This window comes from Excalfactoria chinensis, chromosome 1 (assembly GCF_039878825.1).
Source record: "Excalfactoria chinensis isolate bCotChi1 chromosome 1, bCotChi1.hap2, whole genome shotgun sequence".
Lineage (NCBI taxonomy): Eukaryota > Metazoa > Chordata > Aves > Galliformes > Phasianidae > Excalfactoria > Excalfactoria chinensis.
In genome coordinates, this window is record NC_092825.1 from 135648565 (window position 1) to 135664780 (window position 16216).

The 16216-nt window shown below is 36.6% G+C and overlaps 1 protein-coding gene across 4 annotated transcripts in view; it reads left to right on the plus strand.

Annotated features, from left to right (window-relative positions):
* The window catches only part of NALCN (sodium leak channel, non-selective), a 204643-nt gene that overhangs the window by 118874 nt on the left and 69553 nt on the right, over positions 1–16216 (plus strand). For all 4 annotated transcript variants that reach the window (XM_072346553.1, XM_072346568.1, XM_072346562.1 and 1 more), the window contains 3 exons: positions 3823–4014; positions 9471–9608; positions 13179–13253. In XM_072346553.1, coding sequence (XP_072202654.1) covers positions 3823–4014; positions 9471–9608; positions 13179–13253 — 405 coding nt within the window. The remainder of the gene's footprint in view (positions 1–3822; positions 4015–9470; positions 9609–13178; positions 13254–16216) is intronic.

Sequence of the window (16216 nt, forward strand, 5' to 3'; positions counted from 1 at the left end):
TTTGGGAAAGAAGAGGAAAGCAAGATAAGGAAAGACTTACTTATTAGTTCAGACTTGTGATTATTCCTCTGACAACTAGTCCAACTAATTCCCTTTATCAGCCTCACCTTGTTGTCCAGAATGGATAATCTCAGGAGCCATCATGGACCAATTAAAGGTCAGCTAGGGGATCAGGCCCAGTCAGCATGGGTTTATGACTGGTAGATCCTGTCTGATAAACCTGATTTCATTCTACGACAAGGTGACCTCCGGTGGTGCAGTGGTATAAGTTGCTGCTTGCAACACCAGAGGCCCGGGGTTCGAATCCCCCCTGTGGCGTAAGTGGCAGAAATGCTGCTCTGCTACACAGAGGGCTTGAATCCCGGGAGTTGGACTCGATGATCTCTAAGGTCCCTTCCAACTCGCACGATACTGTGATACTGTGATACTGTGACCTGCTTGGTGAATGAAGGTGAGGCTGTCAGTGTGGTCTACCTGGACTTCAGTAAGGCCTTTGACACTGTCCCCCATAACATTCTCATGGAGAAACTGGCTGCCCGTGATTTGGATTGCCATACACTCCACTGGGTGAAGCACTAGCTGGATGGCCGGGCCCAAAGAATTGTGGTCAGTGGAATCCAGTTGGCAGCCAGTCACGAGCGGCATCCCCCAGGGCTCAGTGCTGGGACTTCTTCTGTTTAACATCTTCATTGATGATCTTGATGAAGGGGTTGAGTGCACCCTCAGTAAGTTTGCAGATGACACCAAGTTGGGAGGGAGTGTTGATCTGCCTGAGGGGAGAAGGGCACTACAGAGGGACCTGGATAGACTCGATCGATGGGCCAAGGTTAATGGCATGAGTTTCAATAGAGCCAAGTGTCGGGTCCTGCATTTTGGTCACAAAAACCCCAGGCAACCCTACAGGCTTGGGGAGGTGTGGCTGGAAAGCTGCCTGATGGAAAGGGACCTTGGTTTGCTGATGGACAGTCAGCTGAATATGAGCCAGCTGTATGCCTAGGTGGCCAAGAAGGCCAATGGCATCCTGGCTTGTATCAGGAATGGTGTGGTGAGCAGGACTAGGGAAGTCATCCTGCCCCTGTACTTGGCATTGGTGAGGCCTCACCTCGAGTACTGTGTCCAGTTTTGAGAACCTCAGTTTTCAGTTTCAGTTTTCTCAGTTTCAGCCAACAAAACAGGTTACTGGAAACAGAAGTCATCTGACACATTCCAGGATAATAAGCAGAAATATTATTTTCTTTGTCCAGTCCTGGTTAGCAGATATTTTATTATTCATTTGTCTGATAATTATATTTTACCAGTGTATCATTTGTTCTTCACCACATTGGCTACTGCTCACTTTCCTACCTATCTTTCTTACATTCATGTGTTCATTCAAAACACTTTGCAAATTCTTCTTTGAAAGAAAATATCTGTAAACTACAGCAAAGCACCATTCCCTAATCTACAGAACATCTCATCTGAGAGATATAACAGAAATCACATATTGTTGTAGAGACTTCTAAACTGGAAAGAAGGGGGAGATTTAAACAGCATTAGATTGCAAAATGATAGTTGTGATTGGAGAAATACTGCTGAGTCATTTTTTAATAAACTTCATCACTTATACGAGATGTAGCTATTATTGTGACAGAACCGTGATTTCCCTTTTGTCGTTTTCATTTTTATTTGTTTTTTAATGTGTTTTTATATTTAATCCAGATTGGGCATCATCTACATCTTCAAATTTAATACAGTTCGCCATCCAATTACATGGAATGCATAAATGTTCATTACAGTGTACTTTTGCTAGATTAAATTTGTCGCCTAATGAAAATAAATGGAAAAAAAAAAAAAAAAAAAAAAAAAAGAGAAGACCAATAAGATTAGCGTGTTGCTTAAAGGTCAGTTAAAGTTCCCCAAAGGAAGATAAAAAAAAGTAAGGCAGTTAGTAAAGTTCAACCAAAACACAATTCAGAATACAAACCAGCATGCAATCTTCACTCCACTAGGGTCATTGTTGACATTAGCATTCATGTACATTTACACATTAAGTAGATGTCTAAGTAAGAAGGCACCACATTTAAATGTTTGTAGTACTTGGAAATCTCACTGATCCTTCTGTCTGTCACTCTCTTGGCAAACAGTTTTATGTGCTCAGCTTACATGCAATGTGAAATGTGATAGAAAGGACATTACCTCACTTTATTCAAATGATGTTAAAGTTAGACTGTCCCATGTACCCTCTCAGCTCCAGGGCCCTTTTTAAGTACTGAGGAAAGTATAGGAACTTCCCATCTCAACAGGGGTCTGGTTTGTTTGGAATAAGTTGCTCTCTGGTGTTGACTTTCTGTCTTCTCTTTGACAGCTGAGTCTATTGTGATTTCTTCCCAACAGCATAGTATATTCTGGGTACCTGATAGATAGGTACCCAGGTGCATGTAGCAGCAGCCTGTAATTTCACTATAATTCCTACCTTTCAGTTTCAACATGATTTTTGTAGAAATATAGTCTATACTGTGGGTTGGAGAGTCTTTGTAAGAACTGCAGAATTAGATTTGACCCACATACTCCTGTCAGTTTTCTCCCATGCCTACTGAGGAATCCACTGCCTCTTGCTGGTAGTAGTGTTTGTGTTATTGCTTTTGTCACCATCAGTGGCTGGAATAGGAGGTTCAGAACTTTCCAAAAGCAGATTCAGCAGTGGGTGGCTCAGGAGTTCTACACATGATCACAGTTCTGCTGCCACTGCTAACTCTGGGATGCATAAAATACATCAAATTCTTCAGTGACACACAATGCCATTTTCTCTGATACTGAGAAATGGTACCCAAAGTTTCCCTTGTTGTGTAGCAATGTGTTTATTACCAAATTTGCTAGGTTATACTTGACACAATGTCAAGCAATTTTGCCTTGGGTCACTGAAATAGAAAGATGAACTGTGGAAGATTTGTCCATTTGAAGTGCAAATATATAACCTTCTGTAACAAATAACACACAATCACAGAAGAGTAGGTTAGAAGTCACCTTTCAAAGTCATCTCATTCAGCCTGTTGCTCAAAGCAGAGCTTTCTTCAAAGGCTCTTCAAGATCTTGTTCATTTAAAATGTGTGATTTTAAGAGTGATGGTAAGCAAACTTTGGAGCAATTTACTTACGCTGCAATCAATTCTCAGTTATTAAATCATGACTGCTGAGTTTTGTCCTCTACTGGAGGCCATTCTTTTGTTTGATGTGACTATGAACCCTCACTGGTCTGTAATCCCTCATTACATTCAGATTCACTATTGTTTGTTTTGTGTTTCTCTTTCTTTGTTTACTCCAAAAATGGCTTTACTCCATTGCTTTTTTGTGATGGCCATGGGTCACAGGAGAATTGATAACCTTGGGGTCTTCAGAATCTTCCTATGCCTGTGCTTTCAAGAAATATGCAGTCATACCATGCCTTGGTGCTGCATTTTTTGAAAGGGCTGTAGACAGCTTTATCTGTGAAAAATTGCTTCTTTTTATTAATGTATGTTAAATCAAAAGATATATGTAGCAATGAGCATTAAATCATACAATTTTCCAAGGCTAAGAAAAATTTAAACTTGTTAATAGTTATCTGGTCATTAAATAATAATTGTTAGTAGCTAAAATAAACCTCTAGGCAGGTCAAGACATGTACAAAGTCTGACGGGTTCCACAGCTTAATGTTGTTAATCTAACAACTGCTGCACCAGTGATAACCAAATATTTACTGTGTTATAAGGCTACACATTCCTTTTTTACCTTGAAGTCTGACAAGTTTTTAATTAACATAATAATCAAATAATTAATGCAGTTGTATTTTCTTTTTTCTTTACAGGTTCTTAGAGTAGTTCGGCTTATAAAGATCTCTCCCGCTTTGGAGGATTTTGTGTATAAGATCTTTGGACCAGGAAAAAAACTTGGGAGTTTGGTTGTATTTACTGCCAGCCTTCTAATTGTGATGTCAGCAATCAGTTTACAGATGTTTTGCTTTGTGGAAGAACTGGATAGATTTACAACCTTTCCACGGGCAAGTATAACCAGCAATGATACTTTATTGTGTACTGTGATTTTTTTGTCATTAATATGTATATTCATACCTATATGACCAACATTTTTATTCTTCTAAGAACCATGGGGCGGGAACAGCTTATGCAGAGATTTAAAAATATGCACTTTCTGGGTGTCTTCCACTAGTACTTCAGTTGTGAAGTTTGTATTTCTATTTCTGTTACAGGAATATGGAAAAATTGTATGTGTGCGCACCGATAAGCATATGGTTTAACAGCAGTCTAGTATGCTACAAAAAAAGACCCATCTCTAGAACCATGGAAAGTATCCACAAAAATGCATATAAAATATATACACATGATTTACATCTTCATATTCTAAAGCAGTTGATCTTGATTAGTACAGGAATACTTCCTTTACAAAGGGTTATAAAACCTGTCTGCATTGACAAAATAAGTGTCTGCCTTATGGGCATGGAGTTAATTCAGAATAGAACACTGAAAATTGGTGGAAATTGGAGCTAATGCATTTATTGAATACTGTTCTGAATGAAATATGGACATTTATTTAATAATGCATTAAACTGAGTGTACGTGGATTGGTTTCAGTCATAATTTATTAGTTTCTGTCACTCCAGTTTGGTTATCCAATGTATCTATTTTACAGAAAGTGCATTGGTAGGAACAATTAGATACCAATGAACAAGACAGCCTCAAGACTCGTTCATTTAGTAAACAAAATAATTAGACAACAATTTGGCCTGGATTTGATGTATGGGGTGCTAGCCATCAAATGCAAGACAAAAAAAACCTATTCATAAGGAATTAAATTGATGCCATACTTTCTATATTATAAATTGTACTTACAAAAACAGTCATAAAGAATTCAGTATAATCATTTTTTGAAATGCTGAAGAAAACAAAAAGAGGATAATATAACTTAAACTCTACTTTAAAAATCAGTGTGTCTGCCTCTAAACTGAGTGATACTGCCACCCTATGCTATGCCCAAGTCCCATCTAAAACTTCTGATGAAAAAAATTGAACTTCAAAAGCTTCAAATCAACAGTGGAGCCTAGTTTCAGAATTCTTTTTTTTTTTTTACTTAGGCAAAATGGCAATGATAGTCTTGAAGGAGTCATTGTAGTATAATTAAAACAAGACATTTGTGAGTACCTGGATATTTCTAACCGGTGTAAATAACTGAAAAAGATTGACTTGCAGTAAAACATTGCTAAGATATCTCAAGATTTTAGGAAAGTTTTAAATTATTTGGAACATTCAATCTGAGGCAAGTAGGCTTTAATAAGAAATTTCACCATGTTGAATTTTTGCAGATATGTGCATATACTAAATTACAAAACTGAGCAAGTATTTTCTCCAGTAAGTTTTAGGGTTGTTTTGTGTTTTTTGATTGTTTGTTTGTTTTTGGTTTTGGTTCTTTGTTTTTTATTACTTTAATGGAAAATATTCAGTTGTTTTCTACTTCGTGTTTGGTTTTTTTGTGGGAAAAAATGCAAGAGCCGTTACCCATAATAAAGGGCTGCTCTAATATTCAGTTCCAGAGAACTGAAATATTTCTTACAGCTTCTGTCTGATAGAGTGCAGTAAAATGTTTGTTTTTTAGTTATTCTTTACTTGTATACTTATTCAGCTAGTCCTAAATGGTTCAGAAATATATATTTGCAGCATGTGGTTAATTTCCGTAATTTTCTAATGAAGCAGCTTTTAAATAGTTTCACACAGTCAGTGAAAAATTAATACTAAAAATAACTTGTTTGACAGTGTCACTCTAATGTCTGCTCTCAGTAAAGACCACAGAATGGTTTTGCTGTAAGACAGAAATGAAATACAAAATTCTGGATTTGACTGGAGTGCATTCTTTTCATAATGTGACTGATGAAATACTTGTATCACTGTATAACATAGAAGAAGGTATGAAGTCTGCCTAGCAGAAATTGCCATTATGAATTTTTAAGAGCTTGCACTCAAATATGAGCAAACCCCAAATGGCAGCACTGTTGCTATGAGTTTCTTTCAGTTCTGAATACACAGAGGACAAGTACACTAACAGAGTGGTGACTCTAGAGGTAAAATTTTAGCTTTTACTTTAAAGTGCTTTCTACAGTGAAACAGACAAAACATAAAATCATTTTGATGCCAGAAGTGCTTTATAAGAAGGCACAGTATGGGTTTGGGAACAAGGAGACCTCCTCCTTTCACTAATGCCTATAAATTGCATGTTTTCACATGGTTTCCTGACAACAGTCAATAGGCACAAACTCAATGTTGCTATGGTTACAAATTTCACTGTTCTTTTGCCCATTGCAACTTTCCAATTGGACTGGCTTTCTCTGTAGTACCAAATATAAAATTATAAATGTTTGCTATCTGCTTTTTAATCATTTTGCCATCTCTATTTTTGCATGTCTTCTTTGGCTGCACACATTGAGCCACGAGTTCAAAATTGGGTAGTTCAGTGTAAGGCCCCAAATGGAGAAAAATCAGAGGGGAAGTTCTGTGCAAAGGCAGTAGTATAAGATGGCTGCTTGGAAATTTAAACATTCACTGTATGGAAAACAAAACATGATTTTAGTGTCTGAGTTCCATGCCCCACTTTCTGCTGAGGTCTGAGGCCATGTATTTGTCTACTCAGTGTCTCAGACACATTACAAGGCCAGGAACACCGCTATTCTCTGAAATGCAACAAAAAGAAAAAAAGAAAAAAAACATGAGATCTAGGTCTACTGATCTCTACACCAACAATCTTGTGGTCATCAGAAAAAACAGGACTCGGCTTCTAGTCTGGAGAACCAAGGAAACTCCATCTCTGACCTTTTCATTCAACATAATCCACATCCTTTTAAAAAGCTGCACCATGTTTTCTTAATTTTCTGATGCAATTACAGTCTCCGTGCCGCTGAGCTTCTCGTAGAGCTTCTTGCAGTGTGTCATAGAGGACTCATTACTATGTCAGGAGAAAAAAGAAAGTTCAAGATAGGTAGAAAGCAATTCCAGCATTGCACAGCATTGGCATAAATCTTGCTAAATTCATTTGCAGAAATAATCCCACTGACTGCAGGGAAGCTTGCCTGAATAAGCGAATTTGGGAACTGCTTACCAAATTCCTCAGGGATTTGGCCAAAATTTTATATGGACAAGCAGCACTTAAAAGGCAAGTACGTTAAAACTGAAAGTAGTTCTTGGAGTGGCACCACCCTGTAATAGATGGGCAGGCTATCAGAACTGGCACTTTCGTTTGTACATTCCATCGTACATTTGCCAGTCTTCTACTAAAAATAAAAAGGTAGTTTGACTTCCATCATCAAAACAGCTAATTAAGTAATAGGGCATAAATACTCAAAGAAATTGTCAGTCTTTTCTATAACGTAAATTAATTCAGAATATCACCATTTGCATAAATCTCTAAGCCTCATCTTCACAGATGTTGATTCTGTCAGCTAGATAGCTGCATTTCAAATTCATTTTAATATAAACAGTGGGAAGTGCACCTTTCAGCTAAAAATAACTTGCTCTGAAGGAGATTGATGGATGCAAAACAAACTCATTGTGTACTGCTGTGCTCTCTTAAAACTAATAGTCTGTCATTTACTGGACTTAGTGTGATAATAAAATATTTAAATACTATTGGAAGGCCATTTGAAATACCTGTATGCTTTGTGGACAGCTGATTTATATAGCAGGTTGGATTTTTATGCTGTTCTAAGTGTGTCTCTTCCAAATTAATTCAGTGTTTGTACTAATAAGGGTCCACAACATAGCAGTAGTTTATCTTTGTATCTGAAGATTTATTTAAAATACTTATTTTTAAAAAAAAATATGTTTTGATGTAATTCAGTATAAAGAATACTGCACTGATTCAATTAGCCATTCACCCAGGTGTTTTTAAAGCCAGAACTGGGTTGTATTACTTAATGTAATTAAGCATCTAAGTTATATTTCAGCAAAGGGAGTCATACCCATTAGGTGAGGTCAGTCACTACTGCTTCCAGAGGTGCTATACAATTCCAGAGATGCTCTGCAATTGCCTACTTTAGCTTTATCTTCACCTGATAGCAGGAGGCTGAGAACTGGTACTGTGTGTTGATGAGGTCATCATCCTAGAATCATAGAATGGTTTGTGTTGAAAGAGACTCAAAGATCATCTAGTTTTGACCCACCTGCACAGGCAGCATTTCCAACAACTAAATCGAGCACTAAAACAGGTTGCCCAGGACCTCATCCAAACTGGGCTTGGCAGCCTCCAGCGCTGGGGCTCCTACAACTTCTCTGGGCAACCTTTCCCAATGCTTCACCATCCTGTCGGTGAAAAATTTCCACCTCATATCTAATCCAAATCTCCTCTCTTATAGTTTAAAAGCATTCCTTCTTGTCCTACCACTATCTAACCTTGTAAAATTTTTATTTCTCTCATGTTCATAAGCTCTCTTTAGGTACTGAAAGGCTGCAATGAGGTCTCCCTTGAGACCTGAGGCATGATCTGGTGAAGCCATACTGGCTGTAGCAGATAATATTCTCATATCTTATGTGCATTAACATGTCTTCCCCAGGTCTTCCTTTCTCCCTTTCTTGAAAATAAGAGATATTTCCTGTTTTCCAGTCGCCAGGACTTTGCATGGCAGGCATGACTTTTGTTATTAAAAAATGGCAGTAGATGGGACAGGATGTAGTTTGTCTTCTGTTTTACACTGCTTAGTCCTGGCATTTTGCTCTGTGGCTTTAAGTATGTGGTTACAGAAGTTTCAGACATCTGGATTCTAGGGCTCATCTGGATTCAGACATTCCTATCACCAAAGAAAACAGGTTGAAACATTTGCCTTATTCTTTCTGTTTTTGACATTCTTTCCTGGTCTGAAGGGATATGAAAATGTTACATAAACCTTTGCACAATGAATGCTGTTGACAAAATGCATAGAGGAAGAATCTGAATAACTGAAACAGATGGAAAAACTGGGACCTTGTTTTGTACTGGTTAGTCTCATCAGTGGGATGCCTAGGGTGCTTCTGCTGTTAAGATAACATAAACAATTTGTCTCATTTCATTTTACATTTTATTATAGGCATATTTATAGAGAGGTAACACTGAAATATGTGCATAACCAACAAATTACAATTCAGTGTTTTATTGTAAACAATAAGCTGTGATGATCAGGTGTTTGGTTTTTTTTCCTATTTTGTTATCCCAGGAGGAAACCAAAAAGCTTTTCATATGGGCTAATGGAGCTTGAGCTATTGAAGCAAGTGAAAGTTAGGTTATTAATTGCTGCCGTTGCTCTGAAATAACCTGTCACCTGACTTCAAAACTTAGAATACAAATATTTTTAAGATTAAAAACAACAACAATAACAAAAAAGTTAATGTTCATCTCTGTTAAGTCAACTTGAGTAATGAGTGTAAAAAACTACATTAATACAATTTGTGAAATATTAATATGTATGTGTTTCTTTTCTTGCAGGCATTCATGTCAATGTTTCAGATTCTCACACAGGAAGGATGGGTAGATGTCATGGATCAGACACTGAATGCTGTAGGACATATGTGGGCACCAGTAGTTGCCATTTATTTTATACTCTATCATCTTTTTGCTACACTGGTAAGCTTTAATTTGCAAATGCGTTGTGCTTTTCTTTGTTTAGAATTACTCACATAGCTCTTGTATTATTTAATTTTTTCTTCTAGTTAGAACTGATTGTGATGCACGTGTTCAGCATAAGGGGCTTTTGGTTTATTTCTTTGGTGTGGCAGAACCTTCAGCCCTTCAGCCATGTGGCATAAGCGGGGAGCTTTTGTTCTGGTGTGACTTGTTCTTCCTAAGATCCAAATCACGCTGGTAGGCTAATAGTATAATTGTGGACTGTCTTGTGCCTTCACAGTTCTGATGATTACAGAGTGAAGCAAGTGTTTATATTTCACATAGAAATGGTCTTCAACTGCATTCTCTTTGCAGTAATAATTAGAGTCAGAAGTGTTAAGCCTTAGGATGCAAACTCTTAACAATAAGACAGTGCTTGCCTGTTCTCTGATGCAAAATCACTGCAAAAATATACAATATAGTATAGCAGGCAACAAAAGGATGAGAATTACTAATGCAGTTCCTGGATGTGTATTGAAAGTTGGACTATATCTGAAAAACAGAAGTTTTTCCTGTATGGATTTCAAATGAGATTATTATGTTTTTCTATAGAGAAAATGGTAAAAAGAACAGCCTTTTGGAAATCCTATATCAAAAATTGTTTGGTAATGTATTTTGAATTCGGATAAAATACCACAGCAAGGGGAATACCAATTTGATCCACCCTCAATTCACTACTGCTTTTATTCTGTACTTTTGTATTTTCCATTCGCTTCAGTTTTTGACACACTTATTCATATTTTCATTTACTTCTTTCAATTTACTACACTGTTACCTGCTTCTTAAGGTGCTAATTATATTTATACCATCTCCATCAGTTTCCAACTGCTTTTGTTGGTTTGTTTTTTTTTACTTCATGATTTGTCCTGCTTCACTTATAATTGCCTGGCTGATCAGTCTGTAATTGTGAGTGCAGTAAATTTCTTCACATTCATTGAAATCCTGACCACTGAGAAATGACAGTAAAGGGCATTTGATTGTATTGGAACAGCTTAACCATATTAAAACATAAGGCAAGCAAATGTACACTGCTGTCAGTTATATGGAACTTCTACTGATAAGTCCTTGGGTCAGGAAAAGCAAATTAATATGCTAGAGTGATCTTTAAACATCCTCTGGAAGTGGGAATAAAATGCAAAAGAGAAGTGGATTTTGGTCATGAATTGGTTACTGATTTGAGAATTTTATTGCGTTTTTTACCAACCTGAAATTGAATCATTCTTTTTTTCCTCTTTGATGAACATTAAGCAAATGCGTAAAGTAGTGCCAGGTGGCCTCTGCACTAAAAATTCACAACTTAATGGAAAAGTAAGTTAGTTGTAATAGATTTTTTGTATTCTGCTTTATACTTTCAGAAAGAGTTATCTGGGACTCCTATGTAAGCTTACTGAAGCTACTTATTTTGCTAGTTTCTAAACCACCTGTCTGTACACTGTCATCAGTCCTTTTCCCGGGCATTTCATTTTAATTATGTAGCCCTTACTTTGCTCCCTAAGTCTATGCATTTCTTTTGATTCACTTACCAAATTCTATATGGATGAAGAAGCTCTTCTAAGAGAGCTTTGCAAAACTAACTGGCTTTATGAAGTTGTTAGCTTGAGTTCTAAGTTTTTTCTCAGACCTTGAAAGGGAAAAGCTTCTAAGGACAGAATTGTCTGAAGACAAAGGAAGCTTAAAGAGAGAAAGAAACTTGTAATTGGTAAAGGAGGGTGGAAACAGTTGGGCTGTTCCTGAAACCAGAAAGAAGACATTTAAGAATAAACAGCTGCAAGTGAGAAAAACAAAACAAAACCAAAAAACAGCTGAAGTCAAATGGAGAAATGACTTTCAACAGCCAGAAGAAGGGGGTGGTTTAGAATTGAGAAGTGATAATTGCAGCCATTTGGCAAAGCAAACTGTAGAGTTTTGGAGTGAAATGAATAGGTTTCACATTAGAAAGCAAAAGAAAGTTGAAGCTCAAAAAACAAAACCTCCTCTGGAAGTTAAGACTGTTATTAGTTGAGATGGCAGTGGAGAAAGTTGAACAAATAATAAGTTTGCATTTAACTTTTCTGGTACATGGTTGTTAGTTTTTGTTGAAGAAAGTTGAAAATTGAGTTAATGAAAGTCCTGATGCCTTGATATGATTGCATGAAAAAGCAAGGCTGAAAGTGGTAATGTATTTAACGAGCACTGTATTTCTGTTTTGCATAGAACAGTACCTCCTTAGCTAGCAGGTTCCAAGCTGCAGGTACTAGAGTGTCATAGGCTGTTTAAAATAGCTAAGGAAAGAAAAACACTGTACTGTAATATCCTGACAAAATGATAGCAAAATCATCAATAAGGGAGCAAGCTACTTTATACCAGGGATTATGTATTTTATAAGTGTTCTGACCTGTTTTGCATTTTGAAGGCCATCTTATATTTTAGAGTTTGTAATAATGAGATAATGGAAAACAGTTTGAAGTGATGTTTAGGTATGTGAAATATTTAGTATGGTTTCCTTAACAACTACAGTTCTACATATTGCTAAAAGACAATTCCCTATTAAAAGATAACTCATTTTTCTGAAGACTAGCATATTATAAATTTATGAGGAGGATCCTTTCTTTCCAGTATCATTGAACAATAGTAAACTGTAACAGTGATGGGCAAATAGAATGCTCTGCTCTGGTTGTCAGTTAGTAATAAAAACCACAGAAATATTTTAGGCCTGTAACTCCTGTAAAAGAGATGACATTCTTGCTGATATCTCTAGGAAATTGATGCTTGCCTATAGAATCTCACTATGACAGCCTTCATCCACAGAGACTTATACCTTAGCAATAGTTGCAAAGCTATATATATATATATGTATTTACTGCTTTAAGACTTAAGTCAACTAAGGGGAGATGCTGAATGGTAGCATTCTTCCTCACCTACATCCTTTCTCTGCTTGTTCTCTCTCCTTCACAGCTGTATTTAAAAAATAAATAAATAAGTAAATAAATAAATCACATTCTTTGGCTTCTACTCAGCATCTCTACACAAGAAAATTATCATGGGATACACACATTTTCTTTTTCTGCGATTCTTTCTCCCAAAAACGTATCAACACAATGTTTAATGGAAAGTAAAAGAAGGTGCATGAGCTTCCTCTGCTGTGGTGATGCACTCAAATGGAGTTAGCGACTTTGTTTATATCCATTCTAAGCACTGAGCATTAAGCATAAAGTAAATTACTGTCAGGTTGCCTTTGTTGATTTTAATTTAGTTTTCCTGCAAAATGTATTTTGATTAGTACTATGTTAAACATATATAAAATCTTGGTTATAAAACCTAGAATTCCATTTTTTAGTATCCATACAACAATTGTATAGTAAGCCAGGAAAAAAAAAAATCTACTTACAAAATAGCTAGCAGGCATATATCAGCATGAAATATTAATTCAACAGATGTGATAGGCAGTAAAATTTAACAACAGCTGTACCCTCATTTTTCCTTCATATTTAATAGTACTTCTATGACTAAAAATACAAGGCAATTAAAAAATAAATTGCATTTGTTTTGTAGATTCTTCTCAGCTTGTTTGTAGCTGTTATTCTGGACAACTTGGAGCTTGATGAAGATCTGAAGAAACTTAAACAAGTAAGAACATGTTTTTGCTCTGCTTGAAGATATTTTCAATAAGACATTCCTCTACTGGTGCTCCTATGGTAAAAGATGTGAAACATTTTCACTGAGTATGAAGGAAATGGAAGATGTTGAAAAGAACAGCCCTATTCTCTTATATAGCTAGTACCACACAGTATGGGGTAAAAATTAAGTGATTATAAAAAAGAGATTTAGAAAATGGTTCAAATATTCAATGAAAGTCAGTATAGATTGACATGTAATTAAAATTCTGTAAAAATCACAGGTGGATAATATTTTTGTTTACGAACTACATACTGAAAGATAAAATATTGTTTGGCCTATTTTCATGTTAATAAAAGGCTTTACCATGTGACTGTTGTACTTTGTACAGCAGCAAGAAAAAAAAAAGTGAAAATATAGTGTTCCTCCTTAAGCAGATTAGCTGTGAGTAGGATGTGAAGCATCAGCACACCATGGACCCATTTCTTTAGAAGGTAAAATTTTGCAGAATGTAGCTCCTATTTGGAAATAAAGTAATTTTTTTTATTTAGATCAAGGCTTACATGTTAATATGTGAGCAAACTGTAAAACCATTGCAGGGGAGAGCACTAGCAAGAGTCAGCAGACAGAAAGTGGGAAAGAGGACAAGACTGAATTTGTTAGAGGACTCCTAAAGGCACTTAGCAAAGTCAATGTGTTTACTTAACTGTTCATATTTGGGGATTAGGATTACCTAGAAGTCACTGTCTCAGGCTTGAATCCCAGAATGAAAATCAGGTAAAACAGATACAGCTAGAAAGTTCATGTTGGCCATTCTGATGTAGTGGACAAACCACCAAAAAAGGTGTCTGTGTGCTTTATGTAAATATACTGGAGTGAATTTATGTATGCATAGAAGAGCCAAATCATCAGCATTTGCCTATTTCACGTATGCAACGGCAAGCAGAGAGTTTTACGTATTGGAACTCTTTTTGTAATATTTGAATTATAGCCTTCTTTTACCTAGCTCCTGTTTCTTTTGCCATGGCAAATTGAGTAGAGCAAATAAGGTTTATTCATTTTTTCTCCTTATTGGTCTCAAGAGGAAGTGAAAATTACTTGGAGATATGATAAGCCATGTCATATCATACTGGTAATCTTCCAGTAAATTTTTCATAATGTCTGCATGAATTAGGAGCACAAATCAACTTTCTGAAGTGTGGAGCTTGAGATTTGAAATCTGGTGGCTTTTGTGTGAAACTTTAAAAATCTACAGCTTTCTGTATGAAATGACTGCAGCATGGCTTTGTGTTTTAGGTACACCCCACTGAAACTAGGGAACTAAGAACAATGATGAGAGGCTACCACTTGCTGTGCTCACCACTGTGACAGCCTAAAATCTTATTAGCCTGGTAGGAGCCCTGTCTCTGTAATAACCCTTGTTCTGTCACTGGGCACTGCAAAAAGGTCCACATGACTCCCACAGTTTAAATATTTATAAGCACTGCTATGATTCCCCCTCAGATTTCTCCAGGCTGAACAGCCTTTCCTCTTCAGGGAGATGTTCCAGGCCTCTAATGATGTTTGTGGCTGGACTCTCTCTAGAAGTTCCCTGTCCTTCTTGAACTGAAGAGAGCAAAACTGAGCACAGCATTCCCCATGCGACCTCACCAGGGCAGAGTGGAGAGGGAAGATCAGCTCCCTTGACCAGCTGCTGGCCATGCTCTTTTTAATGCACCCCAAGATACCATTGATCTTCTTGACCACGGGGCATGTTGTTGACTCATGGACAATCTCTTGTCCACCAGGAACATCTAAGTCCTTTTCTGAAGAGATCATTTCTCTGCAGAGCAGGTCAGCCCCTAATCTGTATGTATATCACTTCTCAGCATTTTCCTTTGTTGAACCTCTGCCCAGCTCTTCAGCCTGCATTGATAGTCTGTTTCCATGACCAAGCCAGCATTAACAGAAGAGCCACGTGGCCGTTGGATATGACAGATTGTTTGCCTCTGGTATAATGGCAGAGGCATTAAATACCACCATGGCGTATGAAGATGTCTAAAATACCCGACAATTGTTCACTTGTATTTATGGTATGGAAATATTGATGTAAACAGTATAGCCTCTTTTCAAAGACTGTTACTCATTGCTACTGGATGCATTTTCTCCTGGTGTTTTAGTCAAACAAATTCATATTATATAAAGTATTGCATGGTTTAAAAATGCTTTAAATAAAAGGAAATAAGAGATTGGTTCTTGGAGCTGAATCACTGGAAGTGATTGCACAACTGATTAAGTATCTAGAACAGAGGATGTTACCCATGGGGTAAACCTGCAATGGTATCACAGACTCAGTGCTGATAGCTGTGCACTATAATACTGAAATATTGGTTGTCTTATCTCAGAAGATAAAGCTGAACAAGTTTAATTCAATGATATTTTGAATTCTCCATTAAAAATGAACTATAAAGGGAAGGAGGATTGGGAGGTAATTGTTACATTTTAATCAAGACCATTTCTATAAAGAAAGATCTGTATCATTACGCAGAAATTTTTTTGACATCTATAATTCAAAGCTGAGTCATGTTCTAAGGAATTAATCAAATCATTCAAGCTCTTAATGAAAAAGTACATTGATTTGTTAAAATTGGTAAAATTGTAGTGCTTTCAAAAGTATTTTCGTCCTCATGTTTGCATTTTTTTTCACTGCCTTTAATGACTGTAGAACTTGAGGCCCAAGGCATTTTCAAATAATGAAGTACTGGAGGATTTTCAAAGAAGAAAGGGAGATTATATTTAGGCCAGAAGTGGTACATAGCTGATAATCATTTTTGAGATGTTTAGTTCTTAATAATATCTTCATTCTTTAACGTGCTCTTGATAACAAAAATGATATTATTTTCAGGTTATTGACCAAGGACTAATTAGCTAATGTTTGCAATGTACTCTAGAATGTGAAGTGATAAACACTATACTGTCTAGACCAAAAATAGAAC